This window comes from Chironomus tepperi, unplaced genomic scaffold, assembly GCF_022539635.2.
Source record: "Chironomus tepperi strain 1889 unplaced genomic scaffold, CSIRO-AGI_Ctep_v1 contig_68, whole genome shotgun sequence".
In the NCBI taxonomy this organism is placed as follows: domain Eukaryota; kingdom Metazoa; phylum Arthropoda; class Insecta; order Diptera; family Chironomidae; genus Chironomus; species Chironomus tepperi.
In genome coordinates this window covers 1,444,606-1,459,264 of record NW_027226190.1, presented here as the reverse complement: position 1 = coordinate 1,459,264, position 14,659 = coordinate 1,444,606, and the positions used below count along the sequence as shown (strand labels likewise).

The 14,659-nt window shown below is 31.0% G+C and overlaps 5 protein-coding genes across 6 annotated transcripts; 2 read left to right on the top strand and 3 right to left on the bottom strand.

The window, feature by feature from the left end:
- Positions 1-97: 97 nt before the first annotated feature.
- Nop17l (Nop17 like) lies at positions 98-5,334 on the bottom strand. Of its 2 annotated transcripts, XM_070653397.1 has the most exons (5): positions 4,889-5,334; positions 3,751-4,792; positions 2,526-3,675; positions 1,542-1,671; positions 98-1,273 (listed from the first exon to the last, which is right to left on the bottom strand). In XM_070653397.1, the coding sequence occupies exons 2-5, from the start codon at positions 4,736-4,738 to the stop codon at positions 1,088-1,090; spliced, it is 2,454 nt and encodes an 817-aa protein (XP_070509498.1). In that variant the 5' UTR covers positions 4,739-4,792; positions 4,889-5,334; the 3' UTR covers positions 98-1,087. The 2 variants fall into 2 exon arrangements, with proteins under 2 accessions (XP_070509498.1, XP_070509497.1); XM_070653396.1 differs by having other exon boundaries at positions 2,526-4,792; positions 4,889-5,332.
- An 838-nt stretch (positions 5,335-6,172) lies between these two features.
- On the top strand, positions 6,173-8,860 carry mtDNA-helicase (mitochondrial DNA helicase). Its single transcript, XM_070653398.1, has 3 exons — positions 6,173-6,597; positions 6,662-8,193; positions 8,586-8,860. Exons 1-3 carry the CDS (start codon positions 6,315-6,317, stop codon positions 8,733-8,735), a joined length of 1,965 nt encoding a protein of 654 aa, XP_070509499.1. The 5' UTR covers positions 6,173-6,314; the 3' UTR covers positions 8,736-8,860.
- A 232-nt stretch (positions 8,861-9,092) lies between these two features.
- LOC139100677 (lactosylceramide 4-alpha-galactosyltransferase-like) lies at positions 9,093-10,175 on the top strand. Its single transcript, XM_070653362.1, has one exon. It carries the CDS (start codon positions 9,093-9,095, stop codon positions 10,173-10,175), a length of 1,083 nt encoding a protein of 360 aa, XP_070509463.1.
- Positions 10,176-10,638: 463 nt separating this feature from the next.
- LOC139100676 (uncharacterized) lies at positions 10,639-12,295 on the bottom strand. Its single transcript, XM_070653361.1, has 2 exons — positions 12,176-12,295; positions 10,639-12,103 (listed from the first exon to the last, which is right to left on the bottom strand). Exons 1-2 carry the CDS (start codon positions 12,271-12,273, stop codon positions 10,639-10,641), a joined length of 1,563 nt encoding a protein of 520 aa, XP_070509462.1. The 5' UTR covers positions 12,274-12,295.
- Positions 12,296-12,521: 226 nt separating this feature from the next.
- On the bottom strand, positions 12,522-14,282 carry LOC139100832 (uncharacterized). The gene is made up of 2 exons (XM_070653584.1): positions 13,990-14,282; positions 12,522-13,916 (listed from the first exon to the last, which is right to left on the bottom strand). Exons 1-2 carry the CDS (start codon positions 14,085-14,087, stop codon positions 12,524-12,526), a joined length of 1,491 nt encoding a protein of 496 aa, XP_070509685.1. The 5' UTR covers positions 14,088-14,282; the 3' UTR covers positions 12,522-12,523.
- Positions 14,283-14,659: the final 377 nt, after the last annotated feature.

Below are 14,659 nucleotides of genomic sequence, written 5' to 3'. Positions count from 1 at the left end.
TAACAAATTTCAAATTTTCTTATTTTTTTTTCTTCAATTCTATTTTATTTCACTTCCTTTTCAAAAAAAGAAAAAATATAAAGAAGAAAATTATAAATCGAATTTTTCACAATCTTGTTCCTCGCGAGAACGAGTTTTACTTTATTTAGTTCTTTCTTTTGATTTTTCGCCTTGGAAATAGAAGAAATGAAAGCATACTTTTCATCATCTAGTCATAAAATCATCTCTTCAGCAATCCCCTCTTTTAACATTAAATAAATTGTATGTTATTTTAACATAATTAAAATTGTGTGATTTGCTTTCGTACAATACATCATGTCTTCATCATACCCTAGGAAAATTTTAATGAATCATGCAAAAAAAAAATAAAGGAAATAAAGTTTGATGTTGTCATCGGTGTATATCAAAGGACCAAATGGATAAACATGCTTGATTAGTTTCTATAAAGTATCATAGATATACATCCATACTTAAAATTATAAGGAGTAAGACAAACTTTTCATTAAAAATTTCTCATGCTTATAATTTTCTTTTTTTTTTCGTACGAAAAGAGTTTGGAAAATTTTCATTAGGAAATATTATGTGAAAAGATAATACAAAAAAAATAAAAAATTAGAGTTGCTATCCGGACATGTCGTTTATTTGTAGTTTTATAATTATAAAGTTCATTTGAGCATGAAAGCTTTTGAGGATTTAAATAAGTAGAAACTCATATTTATTAATTTTTAAATTAGACTTTTGAGTGAAACTTTGTCATATCCTCCAAAGAGAGACTTTTTCGAAAATATTAATCCCTTATTAATTAAACTGCAGTTTATGTGGATATGACACAAAAAATAAATTCAAGACTTCACGATTTTACACTGGATTCAAATAAGTAGACGATTGATTGCACCAAAAACTATTTTTTAGATAACAACTCTAAAACATTTGCATATTCTCGACTATATCTAAAAAAATCTCCCTATGACTCTACTACGATATAAAATATTATATTGAGCTCATCCTCGTACCCTATTTATTATTTTTTTCCCCTTCAATATAAACTTCCACATTAAAATTTGCGAAAAATTTTCCAAAAAGAGCTTTACATCTCCAAATCGAAGATCATGCCTGATTTGAAATGAATATCATTTCCATTGATGACTTTATCAGCCTTGGATGATTTGTTCTTAATCTTCACATTCTTATTGACGCTTTTCTCGTTCAGATCAACGCCTGAATCACGTTTTTGTGGCTTTTCGTTGATTTCTTCATGGCTTATATCATCATTCTGTCATAAAAGATAATAAGGAACGTTAGCATGAGAATGATTGAATTAAGTTTGAGTGTCATAAGGAAAGAATATTTATTTTGTGTACGACAGTGGTTCTAAATCTGCATGATATGACTTTTACCGTATCATGTTTAATAGACTTGACTTTACACTTTCACCTATATACAGAACAGTACTTAGAGCAACTAAGTATTTGAGACAACATTTTGCTTTGAGTCAGCAAGATTAAGAACCACTGAATTGTACAAAAAACACTTGTGTTTACCTTCTCGTCAAAATCATCATCGTGCTTTTCACTTTCGCTACCCTCACTATGTCGACGTTCTATAGCTCGTTGTCGAGATGCCTTTTTCTTCTGATTCTTCTTCTTTTGTCCCAAAATTGATGTGTTTGATCTGTAAAACAAGAACATGTCAATATTTTAATGGAACAAGTCACGACGAATTGAAAATATAAGGGAATTGCTTAACGAGAGAATAATGTCTTTACAAACTGTCATTAAAAGAATGTCAGAATTGCTTGCCATTTGTTTGTAATAGAGTCTGAAGATCGTTCACGTTGACGTCAAAGAAATATTATAAATATACTATATAGAAAGATCCCTTACATTCAAAAATTGAAAGGTTTCTACAGGAATCAAATGTCACATAAGTGTATCGATTCAAAAAAATCTCAAATTTAAGAATAGCTAACAGACATAACAGCTGACTACAATTTTCCCATCTCAAAACTTTAGACAACTGCTCAAATTTAAATATCCAGCTGCATGAATTGACTGAAAATGTTGCAAATATTTGGATAGATGAAAATATTTTCACATCTATAAAATAAAGCACATCTTCATGGTAATAAATGCATAAGAAACAAAATCATCATATGGTAAAGAATAAGATATCCATTCAAAGACCATAATTAGAATATGATAGTATGCATGCATAATGCATTAACTCAATTTTGATAGCACGTACATAACAATTCGTGTTTAAGCATATGAACAGCACACATATCATTCACTTACATTCTACTTCTTGTATAGAAGTTACTGACCTTTATCATCAATAGAAAATAAAAATGAGTAAATATAGCTTCTATGAGAGACTTAAAGTGAACAAAAATAGTGTAGGTATTTGAGACCGAAACCATATTTCCCCAGCATGTGCTTAAACTGATCTTCTTTTTTTGACAGATCTACAGACAGTACAGACCGTAGAAAATGTAATAAAATTTAAATTGCTATCCAAATATTTACCTAAATAGCTGACGTTTAATGATATCACTAAACCGAACTTGCTTTTTACAGCTTTCCGAAAGCGAATCATGAGATTCACAAATACCAAAATCGGCTGATATCGAGTAAAGGCTCTTTGAGTGCTCATCAACAGAGCTCTCATTGCATTCCGAATACGAGTTACGAGTTTTTAAGATTGATTTGTACTTGTGGTGATTTTGTACGGACATATCGCCATTTGCATTTATGTGATCTTCGTCGCTGCTCTCGCTTAAACTTCGATTTTTGTTCTTGTTACGATTTTTATTCGATTCGTCGTTTGTCTTTTCCATTTTAGGATATTCCAGTTCATTGATTACTTTTAATTGATCACAATATGATTCAGACATGGAGCGTGGCTTCTTTGCACGCTTCCTCATAGCTTTTTTTGTTTGGCGCTTTGTGCCATCCATAATTGACTGGTTATCATCGAATACATCTTCGGATATTTCATCATCATTTGATGTCTCCTGAGATTTTTTAGAATCTTTTTTGACCTCTATAACTAATTCACTCTCTTCTTTATCCGAACGGACCTCTATACACAAGCTATCGTCTTCTATTTCCTTTCCCTGTGATGTCATAGCTTGACGTCCTATCAGTCGTTCAGCAATATCATAATTTGTGAGGTTCTTATCATCAATACCAGCTTCATATGATGAAAATTCATAATTATTCAGTTCAAATTGAAAAATGACATTATTATCCCATGCTTCTGCTGTTATTTCGCGAAATATTGACGTGTATTGTGATGGAAATTTTACACAAAATGAGTAATGGATCGGAAAGAAGCCAGAACCAATTGATGAAAATTTAATGTGAGCAATGTTCAGTAAATCCCTTCGATCTATTACTATTGTTGTTGCGTCAACGTTTTTAACATGCAATGTAAATGCGATAATATCGTCAATTTGATTGAATGTGAAGTTTGGCAATACATATTCAATATTTGGGTCGAGAAATTTCTTCAAAACATTGTTATCATTTTTGCTATTCTCATTATCAGCATCTACGTCATCATTCTCTTCATCTATTGTACTTATTAATGGTGATTCATTCGATGATTCCGATTCATCGCTATTGTCTTGTTTCTCTTTGCCGGACATTGGTTGATCACTTTCAATTCCAGAATCTTCTCGAAGAAAATCAGTAATTTTAATATTTTTACTTCTTACCACAGGTAATGTGATGATTAACTGACGTTTACCTTTATCAAATCTGGCAGTTCCTTTCTCTTCATCTACTTCATAAGGTAATACAATTTCAGCTTTATATTTAGCTGGCTTTTCACTAATTAGTGTTATTTTTTTATTAGTAACATCCAAATTTGCATCCTGAGTTGTATTTAGTAGAGGAAGATCTATCGTAACAGTTAGCTCATGTGGAATAGTAAGGTTCATTTTAGCATCAACATCATTAGTCATTTCATTTAATTCAATTTCACGTCTTTGTACAATTTTAAATTTCGGTACTGTATACATTTCGGCAGGTTTCTCGCAAGGCTTTACAACTTGTGGTTTAGACTTAGACTCATCAGGCATTGGTGGATAAATGCTATCGATTGGACTTGGCTCAACAGTTGACATATCGAAATTATCCGATTTCTTTCTAATCACAGCTGGCTTAACCATTCCTTTGTATGACAATTTAGGAAATTTGAGATTTGTACGATCAAGCTTCACTTTGAATGACTGTTGAACCGCATCTATGGCAGTATCATTAACTAGATGACGGAATGCATCATTTCGTTTTGCTAAATGTAAAGCATCGGGATGAAAAACAACGTCATAAACATGACAAACCGAGCCTTTCTTATCAGCATCACGTCTAGGCGGTGTCAATGTATGGGGCAAGCTCCACACTAATCCACGCTCCCCATTTTCATTTGTCGATGGCTTACTTGATGGTTTATCTACTTTCTCGTTAGTTGCAATATTAATAAAGGTCTTAGTTGTTCCATCGGAACTAGTCTTAATCACATAACACGGCTCAGGATTAATAAAAGTTATGTCAACACCGCGTTCCTTCTCTAATTCTGTTATTTCCTTCTCGTACAGTTTCCTATTTTCCGGATCACTTATTTCCTCACAATAATCGACAAGAAGTTGACGAAATTCCTTTTGCTTTAAAGCATCGCCAATTTTTTCAACCTCGTCTCGCGTGACCTGTAGTTTTTCCCAATCATTTAGTGACATCTCTGCTAAGAGCACCAATACTGTCAGAGAAATATAATCTCGCTTCCTTTTGAACTAAAATAAATTGGGACAAACAAAAAGATTGCTTTGATAAAAATATAAAAATTGTTATTTAACGAAAACAAACTAATTTATAATCATCACACATACATAATAAAAGCGGCTCGTCAGTCGTCTTGTTGTTAAATCGATTCTTCTTCTTTACTCTCGGATATATATTTTTATGTATGTATATATTTTCTTCTCTAATTTTTTTATAGACTCGGCAAAATAATTTTAATGATAAATTTAAGCAGTTTAAACACGATAAAACTAATGTACTTGATGAAATTACAGTAAAACAGGAACTAAAGTTGTGAAATGCAGTATTTTTAACACAGTTTATTGTATTTTTGTGGAGATAAGTTAAATTAAAAACGAGTTGAATTATTATTGGTTGAAATTTTCTGAGGCAACTTTGACTTTTTGTTCAAAAACATATTCGACGTTATCAGAATTTTGCAATTAGAAAGCATCGCGGAACCAGCATATTCAAGCGTAAATTCGTGACTTTTTTATTTCCTTGTTTCTGTCATGATGTAATAATTATAATTTGAAAATAAAATTTATATTGTAATTAAATTGTGCAAGTTTTTTTCTAGAAATTTTTTTGCCGACTTGCTTTTAACGGTTTTTGGAAATTTAAAATTTTACGTTGCTGACATCAAGGGGGCGCTTCTATGTTTATTAAATTTTGTTTACTTTAATTTATATTCATTTTAAAGCTGAATCTTTGATTTTCTGTCGAAATAAAGTCCAAATATATTAGTTTTATTAATTTAGCACATCTCTATGTGCCGGAAATTCTTAGATATTTCGTAATTATTGATTTCTCATCATCTTTAAAATTTCTTACGTAAGGAGCTCAGAAAAATACGTAGCAACATACGTAACCAAATCAAAATAAAAACATTGCAACATCTGATTTGTGATATCAAAGTAACAAGGAAATATTTTTAATTAATTTTAAGGTTTACTGACATTTATTGATCATGACAGTAGATCAATTCAATGTTTTTGATACAAAGTCATCAATTGAGTGTGTAAACATTTTAATTTAAGCACATTCTATTAATTTAATAAATCATTGAATGATTCTGATTCTTCATAATTGTTGAAAGTCATATTAACGGTATTCTCAATGTCAAAACTTCTGAATTGTATTTAGGTCGAAGAAAAATTAACGAATATTAGGAATTTAAAAAATAACGGAAAATATAATTTTGAATTGAAAATCAAAACCAAGTTCAAATTTTGATGTTTAGATCATTTGAATTTTATTCTTCCGCTACATATTCGACTTTTAAATTTCCAGTAAATTTTTTTCTCTTAATGTTCAGCATAAAAATATGCTCGATAATCCAATTTAAATTATGATAACGCAAAAATTAACGAGCGTTTTAAATTTGAAAACAAAATAAATGTCATTTTCAAGCCCTGACGTAAACAAAAACACGCGCGTAATTTTACTGTTTTCTTTCTTTAAAATTAAATAATTAAAATATCATGAACTGTACAACAAAAAATAATTTATATCATGTTTTCTAAGTATTTGTTGCCAAATAGGTTTAATTTGATAGTAAATAGACATTGGCATTTAACGAGGATCAAAAAAAGTGAATTTTCAACTACGCAGTCATTCCTAATTAATTTAAAGGATGAGATAGATAAAGACAGTACATCAGTTATACAAATTAAGAAAGTCCTGAAAAGCAACAATATAAGTTATCAAGATGGCATCACAAATATCAAAACAAGCTGTCCAGTCTGTGAAAAAAGTGAAGATCAATCAAATGATATTTACATCAACAAGACTACAGGTAAAATGTCAATAATTTAATTATGTGTATGCATATAAAGGAGCTAAAATCATTTATATTTTAGGATACTTCTTGTGCCCGAGTTGTCAATACGGTGGAAAGTTTGGGTTGATTGAGAAATTCTTTACGCAATCAAGATCACCCCAAAAAGTTAATGAATTGAAGACTTACCAAAAATTATTTAACAATTCCAAAGAGCAAACTGTGAGGAATCAGTTGGACTTTAAACGTCATTTAGACAATTTTCAAGCAGTAACTGAAGAAAATGTTGACGAAATCTTTGTCAAATTTGGTATTAATGATAGAATATCGAAAAATACACTTATGACTCTTAATACGAGGTATTGTACTGACACAAATAAACTTATATTTCCAATTTTGGATATACTGGGTCAATGTGTTGGCTATAAAACTGTAGAAATTGATGATAATGGTGAATGGAAGGAAAGCTGTACACCAGACTCAAATTGTACCGGACTATTAGTTTATAATAACTCAAAGGCAGTGAAATTCAAAGAGAAAGACTCACAGCAAAGTGCCATAATAGTTTTAAATATTTTAGATCTCTTAGCATTGACAACAACTCGTATTAATTCTACATTTATCTGCTTACCGTATGGTCTCAAGTTTTTACCTCAAGAATGTCTTCCCATATTTGATCAGTTTGGTGAATTAGTTTTATGGTTTAATTACAATACTGCTGGATGGGATGTTGCTCGAAATTTCGCTAAAAAACTCGATGAGAAACGATGTAAATTCGTTCGTCCAACACTCAGTCAACCAACTCCTTATAAAGCTTTAGAAAGTAATGTCGACATTAAAGGAATTTACAGCAAATCACTACCAATTTTACACAAAGCCATAACTACCTTTTCATCACTTCGTCAAGATGTATTGAGTGATCTTCAAAATATTGATAAGGTTCAAGGTGTTAAATGGAAAAGATATCCAACACTAAATAAATATTTAAAAGGTCATCGAAAAGGAGAGTTGACGATTTTAACAGGACCCACAGGATCTGGAAAGACTACATTTATGTCAGACTATTCACTTGATTTATCAATTCAAGGTGTCTCAACGTTATGGGGATCGTTTGAAATCAGAAATACTAGATTAGCGACTACCTTACTTCGTCAATTTGCAGGCAAACCTTTACTCGATTCAGTAACTGAAGATAATTTATTAGAATTTGAAAATTTTGCGAATAAATTTCAAGAACTCCCAATTTATTTCATGACATTTCATGGTGAACAGCAAATTAAGGTTGTAATGGAAGCAATTGAACATGCACAATATGTTCATGACATTAATCATGTGATTATTGATAATGTACAATTTATGATGGGAATGGCAGATGACTCCAAACATATAGATAGATATTATAAGCAAGATGTAATTATTGCTGCATTTAGAACGTTTGCGACCAAGAAAAATTGTCATGTCACACTAGTCATACATCCTAGAAAAGAAAAGGATAGCGATGATTTAACAACTAGTTCCATTTTTGGAGGAGCAAAGGCAACTCAAGAGGCTGATAACGTACTTATTATTCAAGACAAAAGATTGACATCTGTTCGTGGTAAAAAGTATTTGCAGGTAGGTGCTTTTGATTCTAATATTTTTGATGATCGTGCATTTAATATGTAGAAAATTATAAAATTCCATTGGGAAGTGCCAGCATGAAAATTAGTCACAAATTCAATTTTTGGTAAAATTTAAAAATCAGTGATTCTCTAGCTATGTCTCATGACGCAGTTGTGTGTCGCGTAAAATGTGGTGACACAGAAGTGGCACACATAATATGTGGTTTACCTGTGTCGCACTCAAACAAGTTTGAGAATCAGTTTGAAATGATCGATTGGACGTAAATACATCATGATTAGTTGATGTCTAGTTCTGATATATTTTTATCCACTCAAGATACGTTTGAGAACATTTTGTACACATCTTTAATTATGTTTTAAATTTTTAATTTCATATACTTTCAGATCGCTAAAAATCGTTATTCTGGTGATTTAGGAATCATGCCATTAGAGTTTGACAAGCAAAGTTTAAGTTATGCTCAAAAGCCAAAAAAGAAACCGGAATTGACCGAAAACTCGGACCAATCGACGGAAGTGTTAAAAGAAAACGTTTAATTGCCCAAACATGTGATACAGCCTCACTGTATGATTGTTTTATAGTAAACCTTATTAGTTTTAGTCTATAGTTAGAAACTATTGAATTTAATAAATTTTTGAATTACAAAAGTGTATGTTGCTTATAAAGGAAATAAAGTTTAAATTTATTTTCAATACAAAACCAGTCATGCTCAAACTGTGCTTTACGACACAACTGCAACATCAATGTATTTCAGGTGTTGTGTGAGAGAGCAATGCTGAGTGACAAGAAGGCTTGATCATCACTGGTTTATGAAAACACTTGAATAAACATAATTGCTCTCAGACTAGATCTTATTCAGTATAGTGTTTCATTTGGAACTGATCATATCAACAATGCGGAAAATTAGTTATAATCAGTATCAATTCAAAGTTTTATTATATGATGTGCCAAAGAAAATATTCATCCTGCTCTTCCTGTTCATCTTTACGCTAATTCTGTTGTATATTAATTTAGAGAAATCAGAACAGATAGCAAAGAAGCATGAAAGGCTTAAAGTTAGTGAATCAACATTATTTATTGATAACATTCTAGACATGAAGAAGGATGACATTCCAAAGAACAGTATATTCTTCCTTGATACAACAAGAATGAAAAGTCCAAATAAAGTTAGAGACTTGACTCTACGGCAAGCTTGTTCAATTGAGTCTGCAGCAGTTACAAATGAGAATGTCAAAGTTTTTATAGTTCTGGTGTCTCCATACAAGACATTAGATCAAGTTAAATACACACCAGCTATGGAAGCAATCTTAAGTTACAAGAATGTTCATGTCAATTCAATGAATCTGCTTCAATTTTCAGCAGATGCGCTTTATGACAATTTTGTTGCAAATGGAAACTTGCTGAAATCAAGATTTGTGAAGCAGCATACGTCTGACTTTGTTAGAATGCTTATTTTAATTAAATATGGTGGAACATACATAGACACAGACATGATTGTTAGAAAGAAATTAAAGGACTTGCCATCGAATTTCATTTGCCGTGATCATGGATTTTTAAATGCCGCAATCATAAGACTACAGAATAATTTAGGCAAAAAGGTTGGCAAATTATTTATTGATGATTTAATAAGAAATTTTAATGGAAGTGAATGGGGATGGAATGGACCATTAATGCTGACTCGAGTACTAACTGATTTATGTCAGACTTCAAATGTCAATGAAATGATCAACTGCAATGGATTTCATGTTTTAAATGAGGATATATGCTATCCTATAAATGGATTAGAATGGAACCAACTTTTCAACGAACAGCATGCCAGTAAAGTCTTACAATCTGTTGAACATTCCTACTTTGTACATTTTTGGAATAAATTGTCGCAACATGAAAAGATTGCTTGCAATTCTAGTGCAGCGTATGCTCAACTAGCTCGCAAGTTCTGTCCAAAAACGTTCAGTTTGTGTCATGAATATTTTTGAATTTTGTATGACTAACAGAAAGCAGAGTTGCAATCACAATTAGATTTATTTGGTCTGTCACAGGTCACACGTGTCACACACAGGCGCAACATGTGACAGATCAGTCCTGTGACAGACAAAAAAATTTAAAAATTGTCATATAAATCTACCGGTAACGACTTATCATCTTTAGACAGAAGATCCTGTGACAGGTACCAGTAATCGCAACTCTGACAGAAAGCATTTAATTAAGTTTAATTAATTTATTAATTATTGTAGTTCCTACACATTTTTAGCACTTCCATAGATCACTGACTCAATGAATAAGCTTTTGTGGATATCTGAATATGACAATAAAGTTATCAACACTAGTTGTTCCTATACAGTTATCTTAGTATAACTTTAAACATGTAAACTTTTATTTTATTCTATAACAAAAAAATATATATTAAGTGCCTAACATTGTTAGTGCTTTTAGTAAGAATTATGAAAACATAACACTAATGCCATTCCAAATGGCTTTAAAAAACTTTTCAACATTGTTTGATTTTGATGTAGGAATGAAAATTTCTTCCGATTCAATTCCGAGCTTTTCGTCCCAAAAAATTTTATCTTCAGGAAATTTAAATGTTGTTGATGATGAGAAAAACTCATAAATGAATGTCAGTGGCTTGTCTCTGGATGAAATTTCATGAAATAAGTTCATAACTGATAATAAGTCGTCATTCCATGTTCCTAATTTGACATACTTTAAATTTTCACATTCCATTATTGCGTTTGCTGTCAACTCAGTCATATCGTCTATATCTTCAATCGTTATTCTCTCCAATGTCGTCGAGTGACGAGAAACAAAGGAACTGAAAGCATTCTCATCGCAAATTGCAAATGTTGACAGATTTTTCAATTTAGGAAAGTAAACTGAGAAAGAAGTTACAATGTCGCTGTGAAAGGATAGAAATTCTAAAGATTCTATATTGACTTGAGTCTTGCTGACATGTTTAAGGACTTTGAATTCTCTAACATAATCTGATTCAAAATGGAGATATTTGAGATTCGGAAATAAGTCGATTAATCGCTTGCATTTAGATAAAGAAGTTTGAGGTCCTTTATATTTTAAACTTGTAATATTTTTTGTGACTTGTGTAGGTTCAAGCTTTTCATCAATTTCTGATATCCACTGAGTGTTTTCTTCATCTCGAACACTCAAATCTAGTCGCAAAGTTTTCAGATTTATCATATGTTCCAAGACATACTTTTGAATTGTTTCAATTTTAATCATATCACGTGGTTGCATTTCGAGGTCCAATGTTGTTAATGAGCTTTTTTGAGAGTCCAAGAATCGAATGAAGTTTTTGTAGTGTTTTAAAGGCGATGCTGCTGAAAAATATTGGAAGCTCTTTAAGCGGAACTGAAATTTCATAAAAATTTCACGAGAATGAAAGAAGTTGTCCATTTGATATTCCGACAAAATAAAATATTCCAGGTTCTTCTGCTTGCTCAATAGTTCGTACGTCAGTAATTTTCTTTCAAGTGGCATTTCATTATTCCATAGCAATCTAACATTTTTAAGTGTAGAACAATCAAATATGCGAATAACCTCAGCAACACAGTGTACTTTCTCAATATTTATGTTGATTCTTTCAAAACTTTGAATGTCTGGAATGTCATCTTCAAATTTTACTTCCCATGCACTGAAAACCTTCAGCATGGGCAAGTTACGAATTGCTTCAACTAAATCTGATAACTTTTGATTTTCACTATAACACACATCAAGCTCAGACAAGTTGAAATGACAAATAGCATCTAATGACTCTGCACATAACTTTCGGACAATGATACTCTGTTGATTTCGATTAAGTTTTTGTACATCCAAATAATCATCGGGACCATATATAACTAATTGAAACTTGCTCATTAGCTCTTTTGAACTGCTTATTATGTCATCCCACCTAATTATTATTTGAGAAAAGAGTAAAATGACTTAGAATAAAAATTTTTAAATATTTTTTTTTTGTTCAAACCTTTTGCACACCAAATTGCAGTTTTTTAACATATGTGGACTCAAAAATCCAAAGATTTTTATCAATACTTCATCGGGCAAGCCGTTAGTAATGTTCATTTTAATTTAATTACAGTATAAACTCGTATAAACTGACAAAATATGATATTTATGACGAAACAAAATTTTTTAACACCTTTGCATTTTTTTTTAAATGGTAACTATGATTTGAATTTGAAATTTCCGTTAGAAAATTAATAGGTAAGCTGAAAAACTGTAAATTCCAAGAATTAAGTAAATTTTTAATGCAATAATTAACTTTATTATTAAGGTTTTAATACAATAAAATTTGACATATTTTTCCGATAAGTTATTCAAAGGATTTTAACTGCTCATCCCAAAAGATTTTGTCTTCAGGAAATTTATATTTATATTTAGTTGATACATTACCAAAACGTATTGTCAATGGTTTGCTGGTAGATGTGATGACATGGAACATATTCATCATTGATTTTACATGTTTTTCAGAAAGTCCAAGCGAAATTCGATTAATATTCTTGCATTTGACTATCTCATTGACAGCCTTTTCTGTTAATTCGTCCGCATAAGTGATATTTATCTCTTCTAGAACCTCTGAATGACGTTTAATGAAATAGCAAATACCATCTTCAGCAATTTCAACATCCCAAACTCGAAATTTTTTGAGTTTTGGGAAATAAAGCTTTTTCACTTCTTCAATATCATCAATAAGGTACATTTCTAAAGATTCCAAATTTACTTTTGTCAAAGAAACATAAATTAACAGTTCATAAGTATGTGTAAAGTACGTATGACAGCCTAGATGCTTAATATTTGGAAACATGTCAATGAATCGCTTGGTTTCATCTGGCGTACGATGACAATCACGATATTTCAAATGTTCAATATTTTTAGTGACACAAGTAGCTGATCGTGGTTCATCTACTTCCATAAAAAATGAATTTTCTTCAACACTGTCAACCTCAGTGTCAACATGCATCTCCATTTCTAGATATTTCAAATTTGGCAGGCTTTCGAGAATATACTTTTGAACTTGTTCAATTGGAATTAGCATTTCAAATTCAGTTATAAAGTCAATATCCAATTCAATTAAGGAATGCGCATGTGGTGCCAAAAATCTAATAAGTTCTTGATATTTATCGAATATAAATGTGGAGTATTGAAAGCTTTCCAAACGAAAGTCAAACATTTCTAAATCTAAAGTTTGATTGTTAAAGAATTTAGCATTTCCAAGTTCTATTAATCTGAATTCTACAAGATTCTTTTGATTTTTGAGGAACTCAAATATCACTGATCTTTTTTCGTTTGTAATAGAATTACTCCAAATCAGCTTCAAACTACTTAAGGTGTTGCAATTGAATATATGACAGATTTCAGCTTTACAATCTAAATGCTCCAGTTTTGTAAATACTTTCTTTGACTGGTGGACGTGTTGAATGTCATCAATAAGATCCACATAATTTGTTTTCAAAATTTTTAACTTTGGAAGATTGTTCATCAGTTTTGTGAATGCTGAAAGCTCCATTTCTTGATAATAAATCATTTCAAGCGTATGTATATTATGCTGCATAATGGAATTCATTGAATGTAGATTACAGTATTTAAAATAAATCTGTTGATGCTTTCGTTTGAGTCCCATTGATTTTTTCCAGTCTTCAGACGATTTCAAAACTAATTTGAAATTTCCCATCAATTTATATGAACTGCCAACTATGCTGTCCCATCTATAATCAATCAAATAATGAATAAATTTAAATGAGATCCTCGTTTCCAAATCATAAAAAAAGTGAAACAAACCTTTTACAAACTAAACAGCAGCTTTTAATCATTTTCGGAGTCAAATTTTGAAATATGCTGATCAATACATCGTCAGGCAAGCAGTTTATTAGACACATCTTGAATTAATTATAATAGAAACTTAATAAATTAATTTATTTTGTCAGAGTAGAATTTTTTCCAATTCCACGTGTTGGTCAACTATTTTGAACTTCAAAAGTCAACTTTTTGAACTTGAAAAAATTTTGAATCTGGTTTTAACCGTTGAAAATTCGTTAAATTTTTAATAGATAGAAATACCTTATTTAAGGCTACTTAAAGCTACTTATTAACTAAATTAAATGAACTATGATTTTAAAAATCTGTTTGGTTTCTTTTGGCGTTCATAAAGTTTGCGTATCCTTCGTATAGCTGATAATCCTTATCAATTCGAGAAATCGGAATCGGCATGATTTTTGCCTTATCAACTAAGCATAGAACAAATAGTAGAAATGTGATCAGCATGAATGGTTCTAAGAGTTGAGTGTTCACTAATCCGTTGGTTGGATGATGATGATTAGGATGTTGTGATGGAATTGCTGAGTAATAATCGGAATTTGGCTTTGAATGTGTTATTGCCATTGGAACCAGCGAATAATAATGTCCTGAACGAAAATTCTTATCATCCACAATTTTAGGCTTCAATTTTTCC

What these genes read in the sequence shown, in the direction of transcription:
- LOC139100676 (XM_070653361.1), bottom strand. Translation starts at nt 12,273, where the DNA reads ATGAACATTACTAACGGCTTGCCCGATGAAGTATTGATAAAAATCTTT. An exon ending in TGCAATTTGGTGTGCAAAAG is followed by an intron (nt 12,104 to 12,175) that starts GTTTGAACAAAA and finishes AATAATAATTAG; the next exon opens with GTGGGATGACATAATAAGCA.
- Nop17l (XM_070653396.1), bottom strand. Translation starts at nt 4,738, where the DNA reads ATGTCACTAAATGATTGGGAAAAACTACAGGTCACGCGAGACGAGGTT. An exon ending in ATTAAACGTCAGCTATTTAG is followed by an intron (nt 1,672 to 2,525) that starts GTAAATATTTGG and finishes CTTGTTTTACAG; the next exon opens with ATCAAACACATCAATTTTGG. An exon ending in ATGATGATTTTGACGAGAAG is followed by an intron (nt 1,274 to 1,541) that starts GTAAACACAAGT and finishes CTTTTATGACAG; the next exon opens with AATGATGATATAAGCCATGA.
- LOC139100677 (XM_070653362.1), top strand. Translation starts at nt 9,093, where the DNA reads ATGCGGAAAATTAGTTATAATCAGTATCAATTCAAAGTTTTATTATAT.
- mtDNA-helicase (XM_070653398.1), top strand. Translation starts at nt 6,315, where the DNA reads ATGTTTTCTAAGTATTTGTTGCCAAATAGGTTTAATTTGATAGTAAAT. An exon ending in TTACATCAACAAGACTACAG is followed by an intron (nt 6,598 to 6,661) that starts GTAAAATGTCAA and finishes TTTATATTTTAG; the next exon opens with GATACTTCTTGTGCCCGAGT. An exon ending in GTGGTAAAAAGTATTTGCAG is followed by an intron (nt 8,194 to 8,585) that starts GTAGGTGCTTTT and finishes ATATACTTTCAG; the next exon opens with ATCGCTAAAAATCGTTATTC.
- LOC139100832 (XM_070653584.1), bottom strand. Translation starts at nt 14,087, where the DNA reads ATGTGTCTAATAAACTGCTTGCCTGACGATGTATTGATCAGCATATTT. An exon ending in TGCTGTTTAGTTTGTAAAAG is followed by an intron (nt 13,917 to 13,989) that starts GTTTGTTTCACT and finishes GATTGATTATAG; the next exon opens with ATGGGACAGCATAGTTGGCA.